Genomic DNA, 25,907 nt, shown 5'->3' with positions numbered 1-25,907 from the left:
TTTTTACAAGAAAAAAAAGAATAAACCAGTGAACAACCATCCAGCCGTTGTGGTACTTCGTCTTTTCTCTTTCGCCTCTGCTGCCGCGTCTGTTTTCTGCGTCTGTTTTCAAAGACTCTTGTTTGATTCCGTTCTGTTCCCTCTGTCTGTCTGTCTTGTCGGGTTTTGTTTTGCGTCTTGCATTTCCTGTCTGCCCGCTCTTCTTTGCGCCGTTATGGACCAGGACCAAGACCAGCAACATCACCAGCAGCAGCAGCAGCATCAAACCCCTCGACCTCTCCCCGGCAATGGCATGATTGTAAGTCTCCGTATACTTATACCCAGTATCTCCTTGGTTTCTCCAAGCTCGTCTAGCCCAAGTCACAAAGGTCCACAACAATCAAGATACAACGTTTACAACACTCAAGTCACATTCGACACAACTAACACACCATAGGACACAATCACCCGCTACCCCTTTCTTCAGCACCCTACAGACGCCAACCTGGGCCAGTGGGCCACAGCAGCAGCACCATTAGTCACGGGGAACCAGGCCGCTGCCCTCATCTACCACACCACCAGCCACGCCGCCGGCATCTCCCACCATCTCGCCAGCCATGGCATCACTCCCACCCCAAGACAGGACCTAGTCCAGTCCCATCTCGCTTTCCTTCGGAACCAATGGCCTAATGGCCAGTGGTACCCCCTTTCCTGTACCCCCTCCATCGACCCACCACCTCTCGAAGTCCTCACCCCTATGAAGACCCTTACCGAGCTCTGGACCCGTCAGGCTAGGGGCCGCCCGCTGTCCGACCTCTGGGCCGTGTCCCCGGACCCAACCCAATGCGGCATCATTCGCCAGATCGTCTACAACACCCGCAGCAGGTTTCTTACAAGACGAGTCGCCGAAGCCGCCCTGCGCCGTGCGAAAGCGCTTTTCGCCGTGCCGGTGCCTCCAGTCAAGTCCAAGTCTGCTCCTCCTCCTCCTCCAAAAGCTCCGGTCAAGTCCGAGTCCGAGCTCGAGCTCGAGGCGCCGCGCTCTGGCTTACCAATACCTGCCGAAGACCTCACTTCCTCTCCACTCCGACAGTCCAAGACCACGCCCGCCGACCATCTCGCCCTCTCGCTGAAGCGCCAATCTTCGCCATCCCCGCCGCCGATGCCTGAATGCGACGAAGAAGATGAGTCCGACGTGTCTGTAGATGGCGTTCTAAGAGACCTCTTTGCACAACCAGGGATTCCGCTAGGCCCTACGTCCAAAAAGTTCAAGATGATTCGAGAGGCCGGTTTAGCTGCCGCCAAGGAGAAGAAGGACAAGGTCGATGCTGCCGCACGCCGTCGCCGTTCCGCCGAGAAAGAGGCCACTGCCAACGCCGCCGCCGCTGCAGCTGCTGCCAATATTGGGAAAGAGGGCCTAGACGCCGATGAAATTGATGACATAGCTCATGTCCTGGGTGATGCCGCAGCAAAAGCCGTGTCGCGGGCCGCCAAGCGCCACTTTGCGCATCTGTTGCCCTCGGGCAGGCGAGCAGTCATGACGAAGCGTGCAAGGAGGAAGATTGAGGAGATGGTATCGGAGTATTTGTAAATGTTGCTGCTGATGATGGTGATGATCAACGTTGTGGGGGCTTGCTTTTGGAAGGGTGCTTTGAGTTCCTTTACCTTGTTTTATCTTTGTTCTGTTCGTTTTCTGTTTGCCCTTGGTGTGTTGCTGCTGTTTTCATTTGTTCTTTTCTATTTTGTGTTTTTAATGTTTTTTCTTCTTCTGTTTTTTCATTTCAATGATAGATACTGGGAGCTGGTTGGGTGGGAGGGGAATGAAAAGCGGCCTTCGGGCATGATTTGGAGCGTCTTCGGGAGAATTCTCTGCCTGTCAATTTTGCATTCCCATACCTCTGTGATGATGTTCTGTTGTTTGATGTTATGGCGCATGTGATGTAGTTGACCTACTAATTAAGATGTTCTCCTCTTTATCTCCCACGCAAGCGTAACTGTGGAAGACTTGCACGAGACATCTATGCATGGCAATTGCTTCGGAACTAAGAGCGAAGACATTTTTACATGATCAGACGAAACATAAGTCACTTGGGGACCAATGCCATAATAGAATGAATATATAGTAACAACCGGCTACTGTAGACATAATTGATAATTAGCCCTGGGTCGTTTCACAGGTGCTTTTGTCAGCATAACTATTACTAAAATTCAGCTTCAGGTTAGACTACCAAGATGTTAGAACCAATCCACGTGTTTTATTCAAAGCTGTTAATTTTTAGATAGAGCCAACAACAACATCATGAAGACTACGAGACAAAAGGCCTAGATGACCTTTGCTAGCTCCCCACTTCCAGATGTTATTTCGACCTCTAGGCACCTCACCCTCGCCCTCTTTCCCTTTTTTCTTTTATTTTTTGTTCTTTGTCAGTCGCTTCGGGTAATTTACCCAGCTTTCCGTAGCAACTTTTCTTTTCCCTTCCTCTCCTTCACTACTTTCTTCTACCACAGGCTTCTGTCCAACTTGTCAAATTTCACCAGAGTAGCCTGCCATCATGTCACCAACCGACTCCTCCCATGACGACAAGACTGCTGTTCCCCGAAAGTCTGATGCACGCAAAGTTGCTCAAATGCGTGAGACAGGCGTCACTCCCTCTGTCTTCAGATACGCTCTCAGGTCCCATCAGAACAGGCGACCCGTCACCAACCTCCCAGACAACCCGCCGAAGACTGTTGCGACCACGAATCCCGCCGTCAAGATCAAGACAGAGAGAGTAACCCCCGAGCCAGCCACCCAACGCGTCTCTATAGACAGACTCAAGGCCATCAAGAGCGAGGAGGAACAGCGGCCCGTCAAGAAAAACCCCCCCGAGCCTCGAGTTTCGGAAGCTAACAAAGTAAGCACTAGCAACCTCTCCCTCTTCCAAGACCCGCGAGGCCTGCGAGGTCGAGTTACACAAATTAACAAACTACAACACAGGAACTCGCTATAGACGAGGAAGAACTAGACCTTGCTGCCATTCTTATCGCACAGCAGAACCCCCCCGATCGTCGACAAAGCCTGAATGAGTTCCGCCCTGGTCAGATGCTTTCCGACGGCACCGTCGACACAATTCTCGAGAGCTTCGCGGCAAGAGACCCCCTCTTTGGCCGAGTCGGGTCGTTTGACATTATCGCCGTCTAGCAGTCCCAGACGGAGCGCTCCACAAGGCTCGTCCAAAGCCGGTTTGGGTTCTTGGCCACGAGGGATCGCTGGCTAGCTCCCGTCTGCCATGACGGTCACTGGGTGCTGTTTGTGGGTCGCCGAATGGAAAGCATCGACTTTTACGACTCTCTCCTCGGCCACGGCTACAAGCCGCGCATGACGCGACTGCTGCACGACTTTCTGCGGCGCGTCTGGGGCGACGACGTGGCCCTCCCCGAGCCGCGAACCATAAACGTAAGAGAGAAGCCCCCTTAATATCCCTCTAGTCTAGGGTGTGATGAAAGAATGACTCCATAGCTAACGGTTCAATCATGCTCTCGCAGTGCCCCCAGCAGCCCAACAGTACAGACTGCGGTCTTCATGTCATTCGCAACGCCGACCTCGCCACCAAGACCTCTCGTTCGGCAAGGGACATACCCCCATTGTTACCAGATCCGCTGAGGCAGTACTACAAGGCCATGTACGAAAGCCTGCTGGAATAGAGAGGTGGTCCCTTTTTTTCTTTTATTTTTGAGAACGTTTGATACTTGTTGGAGGCTACTTAGCTCTCGATGAGCGGCTTCAATGTTTTGCTTTAGTTACTGCTCCAAAGAGAAGGGGGCGTCTGTACAGAACAATGATTGAGGATGGCTTGGCCGTCTGGGATTGGTGATTACTCCTTGACGGGTCCCGTCCTTGTTTGACGTAGGACTAGACTGTGCCTAGATGCTTACTTACTTGTTACAGTGATGTGGGTTGGTCTAAGAATGAAACCCAGCTTTGGTAGGTTTTGCCTTTGATTTGCATTTGGACGTCAAACGGCCTGGAAACCAAAATGTATAGACTTCTGTAGATGCCACAGGGTGTAAACGGTAGGAAGTAATGAGTCCAGTCTCTGCATCTCAGCTATTCCAGAAAACCCAGAAACCCGGCAATAACAAGACAACTCAATAAATGGGGCTGGTTACTTGTGTATTTCATCTTGTAATGTAACGTGGTGGCATCATGTTTCGACATGGAATTCAATGTTTGGCACAATTTCGAGACATTAAATACTTAGCTTGCAAACCAACATCCATGATTCTCAGTGTCATATTTGGGCAATATGACATGACTCTTATCGTGATGGCTTCGTTTCCATCCCCAACGTCAAGGTCCCTGGGAGGTCTGCATTATGTAACACACAATTATATAAGCAAACGAATGTCTTCTGCTACCCACCCACCACTCTTTGCATGAGCATGCACTGGACAATCAGATCTCACAAAGACATGTCACATACAAAAGCTACATACACAAAGCTAATTCAAAACCTATGTTTCCACAGAATCACTCATGGCTGTTCTATTTTCCCAAATTTTACTTTTCTTAATCTCCTTGATCGAGTGAGAACGGTTCATACGACCTGATTGACAGCGCCCTCGAGTATTCCCGACGGTTGGCCGTGCTCTAGGTCTCGCTACAGCAAGTCAGGGCTGCATGGCACCTTCAGGCCGGAGATGTCGCCCCAAAAAGGCATCAGCCCATCAGGCACCTGCTCTCTTGTATGATTTCTATCGTCATTGCTTCCCTCCAAACGGAAGGAGTTGATGGAAACAAGCCACAGATCCACTTTTCTGTCAGTCTATTCTGTAGCAAGTCGACTGCCGCCAAGACGGGACCAAGCCACAGCGTGCCATTACCAGGGCTGTCTCCTGCCTTGAATTCTCCTTCTGTGTCCAGGTATTTGTCTTCTGCCTTCCGCTCCCTATCTCCTGCCTGAGGTTCTACCTGCCCATTGTTCCCGTACTTTCTCCTCCCCAACCGCCTTCCTTTAGATCCTCTTCGACTTCACAAACCTTCTCACATCATCTCAACCTCAACCTTCAACACTTCAACAGTACCTCCATCACCATCATAGGCATCCCTCATCCATGTCAATCAAGTCCCTACCTACGAAAACAATGCGCCCACCAGCAAATCCAGCGACAAACATGCCATCATCATCTGGTAGCCCTGTTCTTCCCCTTGATGTGTTGAGGCTGATCGTCCTCCAGACCAATCATTTTCCCACCCTCAGATCTCTCTCTCTCACTTCCAAGAACATTTCAGCATTGACCATTCCTCTTCTTCTCCGACTGGCCCTTTCTCAAGATCGATGCAGGATTCAGGATCCTGGTTATCTTGTCTACGGATACGAACTACGCTGCGGCAATTCCAAAGAGAATCCGCCTCCTGACGACGTTCAATTCGAGGGTGTTTTTCATATGCAGCCTCGTAACCCTCTCTCTCCCTCCGTTCGCAACTCGGACCTGATTTTGTCGTCTCAGCCATCCCTCTCCCACTCTGATCCTGGTTGTGGTGATTGGAGCACCCATGCTGACCGGCGCGAAGAAATGCTCAAGGCCGCCGCAATGCCGGTGGTATTGTGGGCCGCTTTACAACCACCGAAGCTCGCCCTCGATACCCTCGTCCAAATCGAACGTCACGACCTCAAGCACATCTGGGCCATGTTTTTAGTTCCGGGCACCACCTGTCATCCCCATTGGCCTTGGCCCGCAGACCTCCCCATCGAACATGCCATGTATAATGCCCTACACATGGCTGCCCAGCATGGAAACACTAAGGTGGTTCGCTGGCTGCTCGATCGAGAGCACCTGGCCGTGTACCACCGTTCCTTACTTTGGCCCCATGTTGGCGCTATCGCCAGCACATGGGTCATGAAGCCCGTCGACATCCCCGCCATCCAGCCTTGCCTTTGTCCATCGAGGCACCTCAAGGTACACTTGGACGCAGACACAGTAGTCAGTCCCAAAGATCTGCCCTGGGCAACCGCTCTACACATCGCCTTGGCACACAGTCACCTTGAAACCGCGAGCCTTCTTGTTGAGAGAGGAGCTAACTGGACAAGCGAGCCCTTCGGCGCTCGCGGCGTCACTGCACTGATGATAATCTGCGCCAATGATCTGATTCGCTTTCTCGATTACCTGCTTGAGTGGGCTGCCAGACCTGGTGTCCAGCAACATTGGAACCCTCGAAACTGGGACATCAATGGGCATGGGTACTCGGACTATTTGGCAGCGGTGGGAAATGGCCCGACGCGGAGGCTTCTTGAGAGACGATTGAAAGCTCTAGAGAAGAGACTGACAGAACACTATTGAGGTCCAGGTGAGAAGGAAGTCTTCAAAAGCTTGTATTCTCTTGGTTCTTATACTAACGAAATGTCTCACTTCCGTGCCAGTTTTAACGTCGTACCTGAGCTGTTGTCGACAGCGCCAATGCGCAATCCCCGTGGCCGTCGTTATGGACAAGGGCCGACTAGTATGCAAATTCTATCGCTGTATTGCACCGGGTACGAACGAACCATGGTGGAGATTTATAACTGCTTCGGAGTAGCAGAAGGAGCGAGGGCAACATCAAGTACATGTGATGTCTATGCACCTTTCCAGACGAACAGGAAGACCACTTACTGGATTACTGGAGATGTACATAAAATCTTTCTCATTCAAGTGGCTGACATGATACAAGCTTCGTGGCGGGATGGATTTTGAGTATAAAAAGATGGAATCCCTCGAGTACGACTGGAATTCTGCCTTGTCTGACAGCCTGAGATATTCTGTGATTTGAGGTAGCATACAGCTGTTCAAATGGTCCTCGAGAGCAACTAACGCCTTGTCAGCTTGTTGTTGCTTGGTGAACATCACTTTGTACTTGAATGGAAACAGAACTCAACGCGCAACTTCTATTGCGTCCGCCAACGGTGAACGCTTTTCGCTTTTTATAAACCGCGAAATGTCTGCAAAATTATGCAAATCCTACTTCTTCTCCTTAAATTTAGATTCTCATGGTAGAAGCACTCATGGACTGAATAATCAGTGGGCGCAGCCCTTCACAGATAGCTCCTCATTCCAAGGCTCCCTAATTTCACCTTCGTCATCTGCTCGAAGACCATCTGCGGCAAGATCCCACCAGGGAGATTGTGCAGCACGCCACAAAAGAATTGCTTACAAGGACGCACTATTCACCTGTAGTTGCGAAAGACGCAAAACCTCAATGACCACACGGCGCCATCTACGCTAACATATAGTGAAAGCAAACATCGGCTTTCTGTTAGTTTCTGCAAAGCAACTTCATCCAGTACCAACTCTCGATGTGGCCCCGACACATGTATTTACTTGTTGTTCATATCGACCGTCTCACTGAATCCAACTATCATGTTTTCCTCCAGCCAATCCTGCAGACTCTTATAACTTCGACATTTCGAAAAGACACTCCACTGACTTCGCTCAAATCGTTCGGCGTTAGCGTCCGCAATCTCAAGTACTGGGGAGACGTCTGCATTGCACATCAAGGCCAGACGAACAACCTCAATACAGTGATCCATATGTGATCGATTGGTCGTGTTTGAATATTGGAGTCGGTGCGGTACGTCAAGTCCATGAACGCTTCCCGGACCGTAGTGACGCACTGGGCCAGGCTGCAACAGCCACGTGTACTGTCGGATCGTGTTGAGACAGTGTAGGTGATGTAGAACGCTCGGTATCGCGCGATAGCTACCGTCTCCTTGGCGCAGATACGGCCCCTCCGGACCGTAAATCGGTGGCTCCGATGAGTTGGTGAGTAAATGGATTTTGTTTTGGGGGATTGCCATCTGGCCAACTACGCTTGGCGCGTCAGTGCAATCGAACACCAAGATGTGTGAGCATCTCCCTGACTCACTATTGTACAAAGCATACCATGCTTCTTCGAGCTCCGGTGAGGGAGGGCCGCTATAAACGCTCGTTGGGGGTTCGGTCACCCGCACATCTACCTCCTCATATTTGATGCCATCAATAGCTGGTGCTACCGTCATGGTCAGGATTAAGTTCCACAATATCATGTCCTGTGATGCACTTACAATAGACCGAAAGTTGACGGGAGCATGCCCTGTCCGATAAGGGAGCTCGAGAGGGAACAAAAGCGAATAAAAGTGAGATGATCGAGAAAATTATCACAACTCCTAGACATCCTGATAAGATTTTGCATCGGATAAGAAGCCTCTCTACTTCTCTGAGAGCCTCGCTTTCGGGTTCCTCATTGCACGGAAGTTTTGAATAACGGGCTGGCTGTAAGCCTGAATTCATTCTGAGAACACAAATGTTTCAGCTGACTTGGCTGGTTGGTATGAAAATTTGCGGACCGAGCCCTCGTTTATACCTCGAAAAGCAGAGGACGTTCAGGAACGAGGTACAGGGGTCTTCCCAGACGATTTAGAAGTCTTTGTACTTCACATGTCTACACTTTCCATCTCGTTAGGGCAATTCTTTTCACGTATTCGCAACCTATTTTTGTGTTCACTTCCCCTGATTAAATTGGCATGCTTCTAATGCTGGAAAGAAGCTCGATAACGCTGGCGCGTGTCTCGCATTTGGTTATGAGCACCTATATGCTCTCCCCCATTCATAGCTCACACTAACTACATGCATTTATCATGCAGTGCCATTGATATTAAACTGAGAATCCAACGACCTGAAGCTTCGTAGAACCCTTGGTCAATGTTGGCATGAATTCTATGCCACGCTTCGTTGCTAAACATCGAAATCTAGCTACGTTTGCTCTCGACTTGGGCATTTTCATTTTCTACCCATGTGAACAGTGCATCCCAGTCGTGACAGATATGAACTGTTCCGAGACCAAGTGTGCCGCGTCGAGGCCCTTCCACGAGACTGGCACCCTCAAGAGCCGTATCCACACCGCACATTAACCCAAATCGGATATAGTCGAAGCAGTGGAGGATGTGGGAGGGGAAGAAATTCTCCTGCTTCTCACTGTAGACGAACGAAACCCAGGACTGCAGAATATAGTGCAGACAGTGCAGCTGATGGTAAACAGTAATGCCGAAGATGTTCATAGGCTGATCATGGTCATCCAGCATCTTGAGTGGGAGTTTGTGTCTCTCCGGATGGGAAATCGGCACAAAGCCATCGCCCGCTGCCGCAAGGGAAAAGCAAACATTCCTCGTTAGCTGTGTTTCACTGAAGGAGCCTTATATACAGCACAATAATACTTACTAGGCATCAGTGATGTCCAGGTTTCGTTGATTCGCTTGGATACTTTCTCAAAGGGCTCCTTTCTCAAAATGCTGCTTTCTTGCGTATATGTTGAATCATTCCAGAATATCTGTTCGCGATTTGATACTGTTGAAGGTCAGCTTGAAAGTGTACGCAAACGCAAAACTACCTGCCTAAATACTTACGGACAGGGAGGAGACCGTTTACTTCGCTCAGAGCGGGTGTGATATTTTGGTTCGTGTTCCCCGCCGGCACCCATCCAGTTATGACTGCAACAATAGAGATTGTGGTCAAAGTAAGCGCTATAGTTAATGTTAAAATCAGGCAATTTTTGAAGCGTATAGCCCGCCGTAAATAAAGAAGCTCTATGAGGATGTCATGATGGCCGTCGCAATGCAGTTCATCTGCCACTTGTTCTTCGAATGGAGTCTCTGTATGGTTACACGGCACCTCAGTGTATTGCGAACCTGGTTTGCCAGTGCGGTCAATCGAGAATGAACGAAGTACCGAGAGAATCTTCAACATCTTATAGGAAATTTTGCTGCGTCAAAGGGGCCTAGGTGGGATTTCAATGTGCTAATTGAGCAGGATCAATGTTGGTTGAAGATAATTATTGAATTTCACCAGAAATTTTATCCAGTATATTAAAGTCTCATTAAATCAGGCTTCGGCATGGTTGTGCTTTTTCTGTGCTCACCAAAGATAATCGCCGTCCGATTGAATTCTCACTTGAATCGACCATTCAAACTGTACAAATTATAAACAAAAACATGCACATTGCATGCAATCAGCGCAATCATTAATCAAAGAATCTGCTAACAAGGGGGAGCCTGCCCCGGCTGTGATCGTACAATTCTTTGTTAACATAAAGCGAACATCGAAAAGGTTTGACGTAAGGTTTAGCTTTCGGATGGCGGGGACTATGTTGGTTTACCAGACCGAAGGAGTGTTCAGTAGATGATACCTTACGTATGTACGACAGGAAAGTTTCGTCCCCTAGTTCCACTAAGCTTTTCATCTGTGAAACGCCTTCTATAGTCTATTCCTCAAGCCAAGGGGAAGCTTTTATGCCCTGTCGTGGTAAGTTGTTGTCGGAAGTCAAGTCGCGCCTAGAATGATGAATACTTATTGATTCTTGGCTTTCCGTCCAACTTCAACCGGCACAGTGAGGTTAAGCACTTGATGTGATCGCTCATCTCAACTACTAACGATGCTCTGCAGCAATAGATACCAGCGCGTCCCGGCCATTGATCTTTCAACCGACGTATCTGAGTTGGCTCGGAAAGACCAAACGAGTCTAGAACGTCGGAGCATCTGGATTCTTGCGGGGCTATCTGTCTTCGAAGCCATTGTGATACTCGTTTTCATTCGCGAACGGATCACAGTGAGATTTGGCCTTGGAAACAGCATTTATCGGCCTGAGAAAGAATTCCAGGCGCAAAGTTACGATACGGATTACTGTACGCTCTGAATATCGATTGTTGCAAATGCACCATGGAAAAACAGGGAAACGCATAAATGTACTAACTTGATCACAGGGGAACTAAGTTCTGGGCTATCACTAGTGCAGAAGGAATTCGACAATCATATTCGGCCCAACTTCGATTCTGGAGCATGGCACATAGAGCATGAGCCTGGCCAGCCAATTTACTATGGGTCTCCTAATCCCGACGTAGATAAGAATTGGGATTTGCTACTAGCAGGTAGTGTTGCTTTGCGAGCCCCCCCCCCCCCCCCCCCCCCCCTTTTGAGCCAGGCTCGAAAAACAGTCCAACTGACTTCGATCATCCGTAGCCATCAACTTCAATAGAACAGGTACTGAAGCCAAGTCTATCGCCAACCAAACTTTGGGATTTCCAGACGGAAAATACGTCATGGGATTGGAGGTTTTCCACGCTCTTCACTGTCTTGTAAGCACATCAAGCCATCATTAAACATACATGTGGGAGTCAATCTGAGTTGTGGTTAGAATCTTATCCGTCGAACTCTGCGACCCACAACCTACCCTGGCTACACGATGGATGATAGACAATGGTCCACGCACATAGGTATGCCTTTCCCTTTCGTCTTACCAACAACTAGGCTGACAAAGGCATTGGGAACCATTAAGATCACTGTGTAGACTACTTGCGTCAATACGTACAGTGCAACATAGACCTTACGCCAATGTTCTTCGAGGATCTTGGACCGGACTGGGGCATCGTGATCCGCAAGCATTCGCTACACACATGCCGTGATTTCGATCATGTATATAATTGGATCATGAGTCGCAGGCCAACTTGGTATGAACTGCCTCCGGCAAGAGACGGGCCACGCGGTCCTCCCCATGACGGTTTGGCCGACGAAATGGAAGATTTTGAATACAGTTAACTGCCCAAGTGCAGACCAAGTATAATAATACCCTTCCCATTTTGCCAAGAGCGGGTTAGCAGTCAGTCTGGGCCTATCTCTATCCAACAAAATCAAAATTCTTTAGAACATATTTTCATAAAGCTTTGTAGGTGAACATTGAAGTAGCAGCTGCATAGAGACATGGCAGAGTTGTTTGATTAAGATGTAGTAGTTATGAACTTAATGTGGAGTAAGATGAGAATGGCATTGGAATAGTGCTGTCTCGCAGAAGAGGGGATAGGGAATGCACAGAGGAAAGAGGTCAAGTGGGGTGCCTCGGCCGGAGGCTCATGGGCCGTACCCTTGAGTCCATAAGGTGGTTTTGGAGGCTCCAGATGCCACGGAGCCATCGTGAGCGTCAAGGTCAGCATACACATACAAGACAATATTGGTCAGAACGGCGGTACCGGTGGTCTTGAAAAAGGCTGGAACAGAAAGGAATGAATTTTTTGTCATTTACTGATTAGATTGTGGGAAAAATTTGCTTTGGGTGATGAAATTGGCGCTTCTCAGCACTCGACGGGGTACCCGGAACTAAGGACCGACATATTTCAATCTTAGTTTCAGCTTTCTTCACATTTGGACGTGAGTTATTTTGGCAGCAGGCGCAGTTGAACACGAGAGCATGTACAGAACTAAACTGATATTGTGTTCCTATGGAGGTGCGTCTTGTACCAAAGCCTGGAATCAGGCTTTCTGAACGATCCTTTAATTGGATTTCTTGTTCGGAGACTTTTTGGGTGACGTTTTACTAGGGCGTCGGAAATACTGCGATGCGTCCCACTGACGCCGGCCGATGGAAGCACCATCGATTGGGATAGTAACCTCGTCAATGTGACCGTCTGCGTCCAGGTTGAGATCCTGTAGTTATTGAGTTAGTTTTCTTGCTAGGCAGCCCAAGTCAGGATCGAGTGTCTTACGGAACAAATGCCTACTGTGGCAACACATAGGATAACGGCGTTGGCAAGCTTCATGTTGTTTGGTCGGGAAGAGGTAGACGTGTTAAAGCAGGAGTTGTTTGGACTATGAGTTAAGCAGAACTACAGCTCGGAGGGTTTTACGGAGACTTCTTCAATTAAATACTCATGAATTCTACGTTGGTATTGAAACAATCGTATTTTCCGATTTGATAGCCAGTACAATAGAGTCGAGTCATGCCCTTATTCACATGACAAAAGCCAGCGCTTGTCGTAAAGCAATCAGTGAATCAAGTTTGCCAACTTGGCCCATACAAAATACAATTTGCCTTTCCGCTGGCCAATAAACCTTTGACATCAAACTTAGTATATCTCTTCAAAGTGAGAGGAGGTTGAACTTTAACTGAATGCCAGCTCTTAAGGTTGGCAAAAGTCGCGGTTGATGTAACATTATAAAATAGTTCAACATGATAAACTTGAAGTTTAGCACCGCAATTGCCCATCGGATAGGTTACCCTATCTATTGGTAATGAAGTGAGGGATCCGAGCTTTAGAGTTAGGTTGTCAACATGTTAAGTTGATGATGTTTCAAACTAGTAACCTTCCTTAGTAGTATAAGTAAGCCAGGGGGTGGTGGGTTGGGAATTTTCTAGACTGAGATCACTAGTAATGGCAAGATACGCATAGGGAAACTTACTCAAAACAAACTACCTCATGCACGGGGGAACTAATCTGGATATAAGGCTCACAACGCTAACGAACATGCCTCTGCCAGTTGCCAATAATGTATTGTCCAGTGCCAGATAGTAGATGGTGTGACTTTCACGGTGACTTACAGAACTCAGACTTTGAGACAAAAGCATAGGAAGACCTGGTAGTTGATCGGTAAAAAGGAAATAATCAGTCGACACTGCGGGATTCATTAATGAAAAGTTATCTCAATATGACGGTATCGGCAATACGCCATCCAAGCGACATGATCGCTTTCAACTATGAAGAAAGGCGAGGGCATGGTTTGGGAAGGACCAGGATCGTATTGCGACGAAGATCTGCCCTTTGATCTTTGGCGACAGTTGGAATGCTCCGTTCTCCCACTCCGTCTGAGTTGACAACTTTAGGCTCCTCAGGGTGATGATTTTAGCTGCAGGAATCGTGTGTCTGCCGCCAGCTGTATTGAATTGGATCTTGACTTGTAAAGAGGCTGTATGAAACTAGAAAAGATGAACGTCTCTAACAGCCGATGATGATGTTAGGACCGTAACAAGAAAACAAAGCGGGTGACAGGTTCAGTATTCCATCAACTGCTGAATGGCAACGAGATCATAATCATGAGGGGAACTGATGACTCAGGGAACAGCCAAGACCTTTTTTCTCTCTCTCTGCGATTTGCTAATCTTTCAACACTATTCATGTCATGGCTATATTCATCAATCGGCACTTTTTGAAACTCTGAAACACCCGGACAGAGGTAGTGAAGCTGTCTCGAATGACACGGTAGATTGATCGTAGCTGTAATTGACGCAATCGGAAAATGTTAAAACCTGCTAACTTAAACCTTTGGACTTAGAATGGTCCGACTTTTAACTTCATTGCCTCCGGCGGAATACTCCGTACAGGCCTTTTATGTGGGCATACCAAAGCCATCAGAGGCGGTAAACTGATCGACCTAGGATCTAGGTTTTGAGCCGCTTAGGGCAATCTCTAAAAAGAAAAGAATAGAGCACCGGACGAGGGTGTTGAACTCAGTTTGCCGGAACGGAACGGACCGCTGGAATTGCGGATTAGTCCGGAATAAATTTGACGCGAGGTTTACGAGAACTTCTATCCAAACCCAAATGCTTCTGAATGAATAGAGTGCCGCTAGGACTAATGTAGATGTCTTATGCGCCGATGTGTTATTAAGCAGTAGTCTTTTTCCGCCCCAGTCTCTGCCGAACTCCTTATGCCGAGGGTGGTGAAACCGCACCATCGTCTACAATGCTTCAAGTCCCGCCGCTAAAGCTTAATATCCCATTGACAGCCACTTGACAATTTATCCAATTTAACTCCTGACTCAAGTTCCCGATATTGCTGAGTCCTCTATTAGACCGGTAAATTTAGGCGTTGAGGCCAGTTAGCACTACCCTGCCCTTGGCAAACATGGCGTCAAGTGGCATTCGATGGAGTATGGATTACCAACTTAGACTGTTAGAAATTAATTTTATCAATAGAGGAAGAGGGGTCAATCAGAGTTAATGTATATTTCATAGAACAAACCTGTGGTAGAGTACTTCTATCCCACTCTAATTGGCTATGCTAGAGGTACCGTCAATCCCGACTGATACAAAGAAACGCGTCACAGTGTAAGCAGCCCTCTTGACTGTATTTAGACAGTGGCGTTATGAGGCATGTGCCCTTAATCACCTATTAAGTATGTTATGTATAGAAGCACTGCGGAGTATAAAATGGAGTAGAAGCGGGTTGGCGTCTTGTCATGGGGAATGTTGTACTGTCCATAGAACTAGGGTTAGATGTACAGCATCCATTCGATGCACTACCAAATGGATTTATTGATCAAAGAGTGATTGTCGTGCTTTGATTATGATTTCTCCCCAAACCGGCTGAAGCGGGGTTTTGTTCTTTATATTTCCGTTCTCACTGGTTCTCGCATATTACATTTATGAAATTAATACAGCTTCACAGCCATGTATTCAAACACAGGCAACAGTCTAACACAAATAGTAATTTTTGAACGTGTATATTGAACGACGTAGACCTACAAAAGCTTGGCCTGTTGCCTTAGACCATTTCCGATGACCTTCCTTCGCTTGGTCTCGTTTCTGATGCACATCCCCTGCCTCGTACATCTAGTCTCTTGATCACTCACAACAATGCTGGGCAAGAATGTTTCCAACTTGCCCAGTTCGCCGTGCCGGAATTTTCATTGGGCATATTGCGTCGTTCTCGCAGCAGCAGCTCTGTTAATTCCATGGCTTACGTTCCAGCTTTGGTATTACACGCCACCTGATATTTTGCATCACCCTATAGATGCCCTCATCGTTCAAGCGGAAAATAAGTTTCAGGGCCTTTTGTCTGCCGAAACACAGACGCTCCAAGAAGCTATCGAAACGTATGAAGAGCGACGGGGGCGAGTGGTACCACCCGGCTTCGCTGCATGGTATGTTCTAGCTCGGAAGTATAGTGCCGTCATGGTCGAGGAGTTTTGGGATCCTATCTACCAAGATCTAGATCCTTTTTGGAGCATCGAACCCTCATCTTTGCGTCGAATGATAGACTCCATCACCAGAATCCCAGGTAAGGACATGGTTGATGGGTTCTGGATCAGAAACGGTACGGCAGAGACGAACTGTTTCGACTACGAATGGTGTGAGCCTTACACAGAGTTTCTTGCTGCTGTAGTGCGAGAGGCACCGGCTGTTGTGCCTAGTGTGCAAATTGCTGCGACTGGAGTGGTGTCGCCACGAACCTGGGTTCCCTGGGAGAGGCTCCAAGCCGCGAAAGACAAGTGCGCTGCTGCGATTACAGACAGCGCTAAACATTCCGCCGTCGAGTGGGTTTCTGGTACGTTGTCGGTCGGATGTTGACGTCCAGAGAGTCCATTTCGAGACTATGCCAATAGGTTTACAAGGCTGACCGGCAGTGACATTAGACCTTAACATCACCGAAGCAGTCCAAGCAGCATGTGCTCCGACGTCAGCCCTCCGCCGTGGCCTAGCTCTACGGAATATTAACCACATGACAAGTGACGGGGTCTTTGTGCAGGATTATGATCTCTCAAAAATGCCTTGCCATCAGCCAGAACTGCTGAAGCTGCACGGAAGTTTCGTAGCTCCCCGCGAGCAATTGTATTCGACTGATCTACTTCCATTGTTTTCCGAACAGAGCACTGCCCACCTCGAACATGTCATTCGAACCCCAGCTGCTCTGGATTGGGTGGAAGATTGGAAATATCATTCTGAAGAAGACACAGAACATTCCCAATGGTCGTCGAAGTTGGACAAAGCCGTTTGGCGAGGATCCAATACCGGATCCCGTGTGACGGCCGCTAACTGGAAAAAGAACCACCGGCACCGGTTGGTAGCTATGACGAGCGCTCACAATATCGAGAAAGCGGCACAGAGCGGCAACTGCTCATGGGCGATGCCAAGTCGCATGTGCGAACGATTACAAAACCGAATGAACGGGGCAGCGCTCCTTGAATTTTGCCGTAATCATGTGGATATTGGCTTTTCCGTGTCGAACGTTTGCGAAGACCCGGATGAGGAATATCCCAAACTCACAGAAGATGAGATTGAACTCGCAACAACGATGAACTGCTCTTATCTCGAAGTTGATTACGAGTATGCTGGCTTTATTCCCCTCAGTCAGTGTCTCCAATACAAGTTCTTAGTCGATGTAGATGGTTATGGCTTCAGCGGTGAGTTCTAATGTTTCACAAGAAGGACTTTTGCTCAGTCTATCAGCGAGGTTTCTCACTTTCATACGTTCTCACTCTGTGCCAATCAAGGCGTCGATATTTCGAGAGTGGCACGATTCCCGCTTAATACCCTGGAAGCATTTCGTGCCCATGGACAACCGTTACGATGACTTATGGGATGTTTTGTTCTACTTCATAGGAACCTGTCATCTTAATGAACCCGCATTGCCCGAGCAGAGGCAGAGTTGTATTACGCCCCACGATGATGAGGCTAAGCGGATTGGGCTTTCTGGTGCAGAATGGGCCGCAAGAGTTTTGCGGAAGGAAGACATGATCCTTTACATGGTGAGACTACTTCTCGAGTATAAACGGCTCACCCAGGACAATCGTGAGGGCCTTAGAGACTCCTAGTATTCAGCGTTACCTTTATATCTAATCAAACGAGACCGATCATAAACTGGCTTATTCGATACATTACTCCTTTAATACCTTACCTGCTGACTGGATGTACTGGGCAATGGACCGAGTAGAAACAAGATTCATGTAATACAGCAAAAGACCCTCCTCTTCGTTAGAACAAGCAATGAGTATGTCTATTCCAACCTCCATTTGGGCCAACGAGAACATTTCTCTCTCGCCTAACTTTTCTCGAAGTCGTCTATTAGTGAAACATGTGTTATCTTGCTATAGTCCTTGACAGCTGAAAGGCTTTTACATCCCATCTCTGGAGCTTGTCCGTGTTGGCATGACCAGAGCTTTGGCCTATCTTCAGAGCCAACTCCTACTACCCTAAGGGCTAAACGCCGCCGCAGCACTAGGACACAGTCACTCCGGTCCAGTCTCGAGGGAAACCAGCCGGACACTGTCAATGACGTCCCTTGAACGGCGGAGAGGCCTACAATATTCCTCACAGCTGCGAGCGAGCTCGCCACAAAATCCGTCATTTCAGCTCTTGACGAAGAATCCAGACAGTATGAGGCGCAAAAGGAGGTCTTTCTGACGATTTCCTAGTCTGTAGACATCGTAGTTGCCAGCCTTAACGGTCATCGAAACCAGATCGCGAGATCTACTGTCTACGTGATTCAAGCACTTAGGAAACTCGTCCAGACTGAAGCAGGATCGGCCGCAGCCCGCAGCTGGGCAACTATTACGGCCTCGGCCACAGGCGATATCCCTGGGGCTATGCGGGGCCCAACTCGTCCGCATACCCTAATCCCGTCCTAAACTATGCCCTTGCGGAGTAAAGAGCAAGCGGGCATTCCCCACAACTATTACGTAGGCACAGGATACTACCTGAAGCCCGCGAAAGACCGGATCCAACAATACCTCCTTGAAAACAAGCAGGCGTTGGCAGACTGCCTAGGGGCTTCTGGAGTCGTTCACCTATGTTGTGTCCTACTGCGCGACCAAACTACACAACATCGGTGTAGACGTCCTGGACCCCATCACGCTCATTGAAGACAAGGTCTTTGCCCAGACAAGGCCGAAGCACATCCCGGCCAGACCGTCCCGGCTTGGGCCAAATTCCGTCACGCACGAAATCTCTTAGGTCATCTCGTTCGCAACAGAGGCCTTGTCTTTCAGCCTGCCCAACCAAAGCAGTGGGCCACTAGTTATCAAGGAAAAAAGAGATCTCTATCCGGCACGACCCCGAAAGCGAGGGCTACCTACCGCTCAAGCCGGTACTGTAACCGGCGGCCAATCTGCATGGATGATGGCAGACCTTCAGGCCAGCGTTGAATGGAGAACTACAAAGTCGAGCTTAGCCTATCTATTGTTGATTTGGCTATATATGATGAAGTATCCGTGAGACAGAGATGGTTTCATGACGACAATCAGGCAAGTTGAGCTGAATCAAGGCGAATTTAAAAGAATTTCTGATGAGCGAGTGGAGGACAACTCAGAACTCAAGGTGATCAAGAGCGTCGCCGAGAACTGAGTATAGGGAAAGGCGTGTATTTGCTAGAGATTTGAGTTTTCAGTGAAGGTTAGTGACTTGGGGGTTAATGGAGAAGACGAAAGCCACAGATTGACTAGTTGGGCAGAGTGAACTGGGCAATGTTAATGCCGGAGACAGACGACAGTGCTGCTCAAGCGATATGGGCGTTATGAAAGCTGTCTAGGAAGAGGTCAATGACGGCCACAACGATGATAAGCGGTAAGCTCACTGGTTATGAAGGGGTATCGTTCCAAATGGGAGCAAGAGGGCTCGAAATAAAACGGAGAGTGGCAGTCGTCGGGAGCCGTGACAAGGTCGATAACTTCGGGTTTCCCGTGGATGAAGTGGAAAGGTTTGGTGTTGGAGAGCGTAATATACCTTAACAAGAGACAGCGGTCTAGGAAAGGGATATTGTCGGCGTACAACGTGAGACGAAACTTCAACGTGAAAGTAGAGCTCGAGCGACATTCTCGAAGTGACCAAGATTTGTCGAAGTCGGCGATATGATGATAGTCATTAGAATCACCGGTCGTGAAAGGAGGCAAGGGATTGAAGGACTTGGAGAAGGTGGATGACGCGGAGAATAACCGTGCGGGTAGGCGCACCGAGAAATAACCGAGAGTAACCATTTCGGATGGGCAAAACCTTACAGGGCTCAGAACCGGGCTGATGACGAAGGTTAGCAGAGCGAATAAAGAAGATCCAAGCAAGCAGGCATATTAAGCACACTAGCAACGACAAACGTGAAATTAAGCTGACTGGAAGTTTGAGACTGACTGCACCAACGTAGATAGCGGGACGCTGCAAACCTCGAAGTTACTCATGCCTATTTTTGACTTCATTGCGATCTTCAGATCAAATCGGAGAGACTCAAAGTGAAAGAGATTTGGGTTGACTCGACGATGGGGGAAAAAACAAGTGAGTGAGAAAATATACAGCCAAGGTTATGGGAAAGGACCGGGGCAGAAAAGGAACGTACTGAGAAGAGGTAATATGAATTAGAGGTATTGTGCAACTTCATATGTGGCCAGAAAGACATGCTACTTGAGCCACACACCGACTCTCAGAGGACTGGAAGCAGAATGTTTGACGGAGGGATAGAAGAACCGGGTAATGTCCGTACGTGATGTTTTTGTGCGTAAGAAATTGATCAATGATATATATACATTCGTCTGTAGAGGCGACCCTCCTTTTGAAACGTGTCACTATCCCATGACGAACTTATCAGTATCAACAAAAACTCTCCTGCTCATTTGGTTCAAATCAAGATATTCCTATTCTTTGGCACTGACCCGAAGTAACAGCTCTTGTTTCTGACAATTCAGACGTCACCCCCAGTGACGTTGCTCCGTTCCCATATAAGATGCTACCCGGCAGAGAGTCTGTCGTTTTTTTTTTTTTTGCTGAGTTTCATTCGCGTTGCCTGGTTGCTCGTCTTGAGCTCTTTCCGAACTCAATGGTCTCTTTAGCCGGCCCGCCTGGCGGATACTGCTGGCTGGTGATTTACGTCCGCTCCCAGAACGGACTGATCCGCCGGCTGGTACTCTCCGTATTGTTCCCCATCATCTGGTAACTGCCACATAGCCCCTCACATGGTGACCGCTGCCTCCAATTCCGCTGGCCCGATTCATCCTGTCTGTTAGGCCTCACACTGAGCACCAGCTTGACTGATAAGGTCTTTTGGTTAAGACTCAAGAACTTAAACAACGCCTATACACTTTCCATCTGGTTCCGGCTGATAACTTCTGGCAAAAGGATGTTAAGTTCTTGCGGAACGGCGCCGATCTTGGAGCTGTCTTCTGTTTCTCGGAAGATGAGTCAGATGAACGTGACCACTCACCATTCTCTGTTGTCATCGTTGCACCCTCCTGCAAGCGAAATATTGAACAGTTGAAGAGAAAGAAAAAGCATAAGCATACAATGTAAAGTTTGACGACAACGCTCAGAAGTACCCGATTAGGCACTATCCTACTGAGGATCGGCATGCTGCTGAACAAACCTGATTATGTTTTAGAGTAAGAGGAGGTACCGCGAATCGCACCCCAGGGAAGTCTTGACGGAGATGTCTTGAATTTAAAGAAATTATTAGTGGCCTCCAGATGCATTCATAAGTAAAAAGTCCAATTGTTCTGGTCTTTGGAAGTCTGGGCTGAACTGTGTATCTGAACAAGAAGTTTGTTTTTCAATTGCAACTTGTTACACATATATTAAGCGGAGAGATCTCAGCTGGTACTGAACGGGTTGACTGAAGATCAGTTAACAGCCTGAATCTTTGAGTGGAAATCAAAGCGGTCACTAGACTGTTGAACGAGTAATTATGTAGAAAATAGGCGACTTGTCATATCTTATATACGGAATCGGCCAAGCAAAAGGACCTAACACTGAGATGAGTGTTTTGAAAAAAGAGGAAAAAACCCACGACAACGACCGTGATTAAACCCACTGACGTTTTGTTAAGCTCAGTTCATACTTTCATTTATATCCTACTTGCGTGGGATTGCATATACAGCACATGACTTGCTCTTGCCAATGATATGTAAAATGTACTTCAGCTTCTGAAAATGTTTCCTAGTCTTTGAATCCCCAGTGAATCGTTGGCCATTCCTATTGCCCTTGTCTCATCAACATTACAGGTCCTTCACTTTCAAAGAGCCAGCAGCTGCTCGGTGAAACGGCTTCAACTGCTTGAAATGGGCTAGGAACAAACTTCTTTTCTCCGAAGGGCTGCAAACTCGCCAGAGCAAAGGACAGGTCATGCTGTATGCAAATGCAAGAGAAACGATCACGTCAAGACAAAGTCATTCCTAGTCCTGCACCCAGATGGTGGAGGCGTGTCGGCACAATGACATGAAAGGACGTCCTTCTCATCTCCCAGCCTCATTTAGTTGTTCTAAGACAAACTTCTTGATCATTTTTAGGCTATTCTGAATCAGTCTACAGGTCTTTGTAGCATGTTGGGAATGCTAGTCAATGTTCTTATTGTTCTCGTCCTCTTTGTAGTTGCAGTCACCTCTTTGCCAGGGCTATTATCCTCTATGTGAAAGACAAGTGGCCCGGCAGCTGGGATTCACACAATAATTGACCTTTCGCGTCAAACCTTTATGCCTCCTGAAAGCTAGGGGCTTCGAGCAAGAGCGTGGTGGAGGACGAAGCTACATCATATATTGTCACGTCGCAAACGGTCTCGGCTTATTACCGATACATGCACGACACAAGTTATAGCATGAATTAAATCCCGGTCATTCATAACAAGGATCAAAATTGGTCGGGAGCCATAGGTTACGTTCATGGTGCGTTGCAGAGAAATTGTCTTGTTGTCGTCGCCGTGGACATCGTAGGTGTGTTTGCAGCAGCAGCAATACTAACAGACTTCCTTGGGCTATACCAAGCATCAGAGGATTGCGTGAAATAAGAAATCTCTGGCTGGGAACAGCAGACTGATTCAAGATATGGGCGAAGAGGACCGTATGTGTCGCATTCTCGCTGGGGAAATGTTCTTCAACAGCTATGTTATGGCAGGGAATATTATCAAGTCAGCCACCGATGATGATGCCTATTCTTCCTCCATAACACGGTCAAACATCCACCTGTAAATCTTTCCACGGGCCAGAGGCAGATGTGATACTAATGTTCAGCGCAAATGGCGGCGAGCTAGAGACTGCACAAGCGCGTGGCTAGGAGCTAGAAGATCCCCAATGAGGCCTGGGAGTTAAGTTCGGGGATGGTTGAGAAATTGACGGTACCAGCGAGGGCTTGCCCCTTTCGGGTATAAGACGGCGAAGAGACTATTGCAGCTCGGCTGCGTGTTGGTCAAAGCTATCACGGTAAGCAACCAGAGGATGGCCGAGACAAGGAGGATAGAAACTTGCCCAACTGGACGGAAGAACAAGCAAATGCCTCCACCAACCTATTGAGGCCAGTCAGCCCAAATCGATCTCGAGCTTTTGAAGCGGCAGATCTTCATGTTTTGGGGAATTCAGGCCGTCCAATGGGCAACTTGCTTTCAGGTGAGGCGGAACAAGGCTGGCATGAGTGCTCAACAGGACATTTTAACAGGCCTTAGGAGACACTTGAGCGTGTCCAGGTGAGTGATGGCTGGGCGAAGGCGGTTGTAGATGATTCTCACCACTCTGTCTAAGAAGAAAACTGTCTGTGAGAACAGGATGACTTGGCCGCCGTGATTGAAAACTTTCGCATGACATTGAAGATGACCTTTGGGAAGTAGAGAAGCGGCAGACTTCTTCGTAAAGAAATGTAACACAATTAATGTGCTTGTAGGGCGTTTAGAATAGATTCGAGGGACCTGAGTAGGCCCAAGGTGTGGTGTTGGAGCTCGGTGGATTGTGTCACAGAGCTCTTATAAATCGCTTCAATCTCTGGGGATCTTTCGACATATTCAGGCCTGCAGATTATTCGACCGTCAGTCATTGGAGTGATGGGCTAAAAGGGGAAGGTGGAATCATGTGCACAAGGAAGTTTCCTGTTTAAAGATTCCGTCAGTTACTTGATTGCTTTTGGTGGTGCGGTATCGGGGGGAGCAGAGCCTAGTAATGGGTTTCCTTCAATGCTGTGATACCGTGGCTGTCTAACAGGTTGACACATGACGAACCAGATCAAGTATGGTTTTGAATGCTTTTTTGCTTGGCCCCTCTGTAATTTTGGAAAGGAGACTTATCACATCATAGAATCGTGGGAAAGGAGACAGACTTGGTCGTGATTGATGGGTGAGAAATGAGGTAAAGTACGAGCAGACAAATTGAGAGTAAAGGAAAGTTGGTAGAATCGTGAGAATGATCGATTTCGGGGTTGTAGCCATGCTGATAATAACGAGACGACCATGATCGTAATGAAGAAGAACTATGGCCAAAAATGTTAAAAGATGGATGATGAACAAAACAACCGCATCGAAAGAAGAAGAAGGCAAAGTCAGCAGACCAAAGATGCTTAGGTAAGTGGAAGGTATCTGGCGTGTACTGGAAAGTGGTGCAGTAGTGATTAGAGCTGGGCCCTGCCTGTCTGCCTAGTTCACTTTTGTATCTCCCCTGCAATTTTGCCTTTTGTAGGGAACTTCAACTCAACAACAAACAACCTTTTTCCACCGATTCTTCAACACCTTGTCGTCGACCCAGAACTGCCTCGTTCTTCGCTCAAGATTTCTGCGTCAACTTCGGCCTTTACCACGACACCTCACCTCCTCCTGGTAATTTCGCGAGAAGATGACTAAAGAAGTCTCCGTCACAAGCAGAAAGTGCTCAACGTGAAGCGGAATATCACAAAATCCTTGACAACATCTGTGGCAGTCGCATTTGGCTCTGCGGTCACAATACTAATACAAACTCCTACAAGGGTCTGCTCCTGAAAATGATCTTGTCGCATCTGCTCAATTCTGACCAAAATATCCATCACCTAGATCAGCATAAAAGCTTACACACTCGTCCTAACAGCGAGCATTCAATATCTCCTCACAAGTCTCGAACTCTTCAATCCCGACGTCCTGTCTTTACGACCGTTCTATCCCAGATCACTCCGCCGAACTCACCCACCACGTCACCATTCACCATCAAGATGGATCAGCCGAATCCTCCAAAGAGGCCTCGCGTTTCGGCTGTCAATATTGACTTTGAGTGGATCAAGTCGAATGCGCCGGTTTCAACGCTCGTCTTGTTCCAGCTGCTGAAGCCGGCCACCGCAACTTATCCTCTTTCGTTCCGTGTGTTTGAGCCCATGGTACCACGACCGGGGCAGCAAATGCCTGATCATGTGCTCGAAGAGCTGCAGAACTTTCCACATACTCGTTTCCTCTTGCCGATTCGCTTCCCAGCTCACTAGGTGCTAGCTGTAGCGCCCATCGTCAATGCTGACACCAAGGTCCTGGATCTCTGCGATCCTACGAAATGCGTAACCACAACAGGTAAGAAGCTTCAGCTGATCAAAAACATTGCGTCGCGAATAGGTTGTGGAAGCGAGGTCAATTTACAACCGTGTCCACCACAAGTCGGCGACACAGACAGCGGAGTCGCCATGGTCTGTATTGCTCTTCATGTGATTTCAGGATGCGATCCCTCCCAGACGATAGACTACACTATCTGGCGGCGCGTTCTTGGCATGCTTGCGTCTGAAGAGTTTGGAGGCCCAGTGGCGCTTGATGCATCACTTGTCAACACGACCGCCATGCCTAGATTGCCGAAACAACCGGTGCCGCCATTCACGGCCGATACGGTAGCTTGGGAGGCGTGGAATCAACAGTTGGTTGCCTACCAAGCACGTGTGCGTGAAACCGTCAACGAACAACGGTTGAACCATCAGGCGATCCTGAAAAACGCCATCGCAAGCATCCGTCAGATCCAAGTCGTTCTTGGAAATCTCACGATACGGCCAGATGCCAAGGCGTTTGGTCAGAAGGATCTGATCTTGTTGAACTCGGTACCAGTTGATATGCAACCTCATGAGGTGGACGTCGAATTGATCCAGACCCAAAACGCGCTCGACGCTGTTCACCGATGCTCCATGGTTGACAGCCGAATTGTCGAGGCACTCTCTTCCTGGATGAGTTGTCTGGGTGGCCTCCAACAGGAGCGTCAAAACACACTTCGACACATCAACACTGTTCTGGACGTACTGGAGAAGGAAAAGCAGCAGCTCAAGGAAAAGCTGACAGCAGTGCAGGGGTCAGAGCGTTGAAGAGGACAATTGACAAGCTGCATGGGGACCAAGGAAAGATGAGACTCGGTAGGGTTGTGGGTCTTTGGTTGGACGTTGGCAAGATAGAAACCGCGAACACGTAGACGGTCGGGTTTATTAGCTCTAGCAAATTGACATGATGGCTCGCCCCTATGGTTAAAATAAGAGACTGCGTAGTATATCTGTGGGGGGTGCTCATTGAGCCAATTGTAAGACACTGAACCCCAGCCCGGCCCGGCCCGATCCGCTTAGTTAGCTCAGTGGTTGCACTCACCAAAACCTGGGCGCCACCTGAGCCGAAGTTTACTTTCAACATCACATCGCATTGTTGCAAGAAAGAGAGAGAATTATTACCACTGAGAAACAAGCAAAGACT

General features: G+C 48.2%; 7 protein-coding genes across 7 annotated transcripts; 6 read left to right on the top strand and 1 right to left on the bottom strand.

Moving 5' to 3' along the window:
* Positions 1-214: 214 nt before the first annotated feature.
* On the top strand, positions 215-1,567 carry CTRU02_215690 (uncharacterized protein; the record flags this gene model as incomplete). Its single annotated transcript, XM_036733357.1, has 2 exons — positions 215-298; positions 437-1,567. 2 exons carry the CDS (start codon positions 215-217, stop codon positions 1,565-1,567), a joined length of 1,215 nt encoding a protein of 404 aa, XP_036574927.1.
* Positions 1,568-2,528: 961 nt separating this feature from the next.
* On the top strand, positions 2,529-3,660 carry CTRU02_215689 (uncharacterized protein; the record flags this gene model as incomplete). Its single annotated transcript, XM_036733356.2, has 4 exons — positions 2,529-2,870; positions 2,954-3,103; positions 3,158-3,412; positions 3,502-3,660. 4 exons carry the CDS (start codon positions 2,529-2,531, stop codon positions 3,658-3,660), a joined length of 906 nt encoding a protein of 301 aa, XP_036574926.2.
* A 2,196-nt stretch (positions 3,661-5,856) lies between these two features.
* Positions 5,857-6,297, top strand: CTRU02_215688 (uncharacterized protein; the record flags this gene model as incomplete). Its single annotated transcript, XM_036733354.1, has 1 exon — positions 5,857-6,297. The coding sequence occupies one exon, from the start codon at positions 5,857-5,859 to the stop codon at positions 6,295-6,297; it is 441 nt and encodes a 146-aa protein (XP_036574924.1).
* A 2,420-nt stretch (positions 6,298-8,717) lies between these two features.
* On the bottom strand, positions 8,718-9,711 carry CTRU02_215687 (uncharacterized protein; the record flags this gene model as incomplete). The annotated part of the gene is made up of 4 exons (XM_036733353.2): positions 8,718-9,106; positions 9,187-9,312; positions 9,372-9,488; positions 9,654-9,711. 4 exons carry the CDS (start codon positions 9,709-9,711, stop codon positions 8,718-8,720), a joined length of 690 nt encoding a protein of 229 aa, XP_036574923.2.
* A 5,653-nt stretch (positions 9,712-15,364) lies between these two features.
* Positions 15,365-17,322, top strand: CTRU02_215686 (glycosyltransferase family 90 protein (capsular associated protein); the record flags this gene model as incomplete). The annotated part of the gene is made up of 3 exons (XM_070206533.1): positions 15,365-16,055; positions 16,135-16,911; positions 16,934-17,322. The coding sequence occupies 3 exons, from the start codon at positions 15,365-15,367 to the stop codon at positions 17,320-17,322; spliced, it is 1,857 nt and encodes a 618-aa protein (XP_070059775.1).
* Positions 17,323-17,779: 457 nt separating this feature from the next.
* On the top strand, positions 17,780-17,911 carry CTRU02_215685 (uncharacterized protein; the record flags this gene model as incomplete). Its single annotated transcript, XM_036733351.1, has 1 exon — positions 17,780-17,911. One exon carries the CDS (start codon positions 17,780-17,782, stop codon positions 17,909-17,911), a length of 132 nt encoding a protein of 43 aa, XP_036574921.1.
* A 6,960-nt stretch (positions 17,912-24,871) lies between these two features.
* On the top strand, positions 24,872-25,531 carry CTRU02_215684 (uncharacterized protein; the record flags this gene model as incomplete). The annotated part of the gene is made up of 1 exon (XM_036733350.2): positions 24,872-25,531. The coding sequence occupies one exon, from the start codon at positions 24,872-24,874 to the stop codon at positions 25,529-25,531; it is 660 nt and encodes a 219-aa protein (XP_036574920.2).
* Positions 25,532-25,907: the final 376 nt, after the last annotated feature.

The sequence above is a fragment of the Colletotrichum truncatum genome (genome assembly GCF_014235925.2).
Source record: "Colletotrichum truncatum strain CMES1059 chromosome Unknown Contig_0018, whole genome shotgun sequence".
NCBI classification, from domain to species: Eukaryota; Fungi; Ascomycota; class Sordariomycetes; order Glomerellales; family Glomerellaceae; genus Colletotrichum; species Colletotrichum truncatum.
The sequence above is the reverse complement of the archived record's forward strand: the minus strand, read 5'-3'. Positions and strand labels throughout refer to the sequence as shown.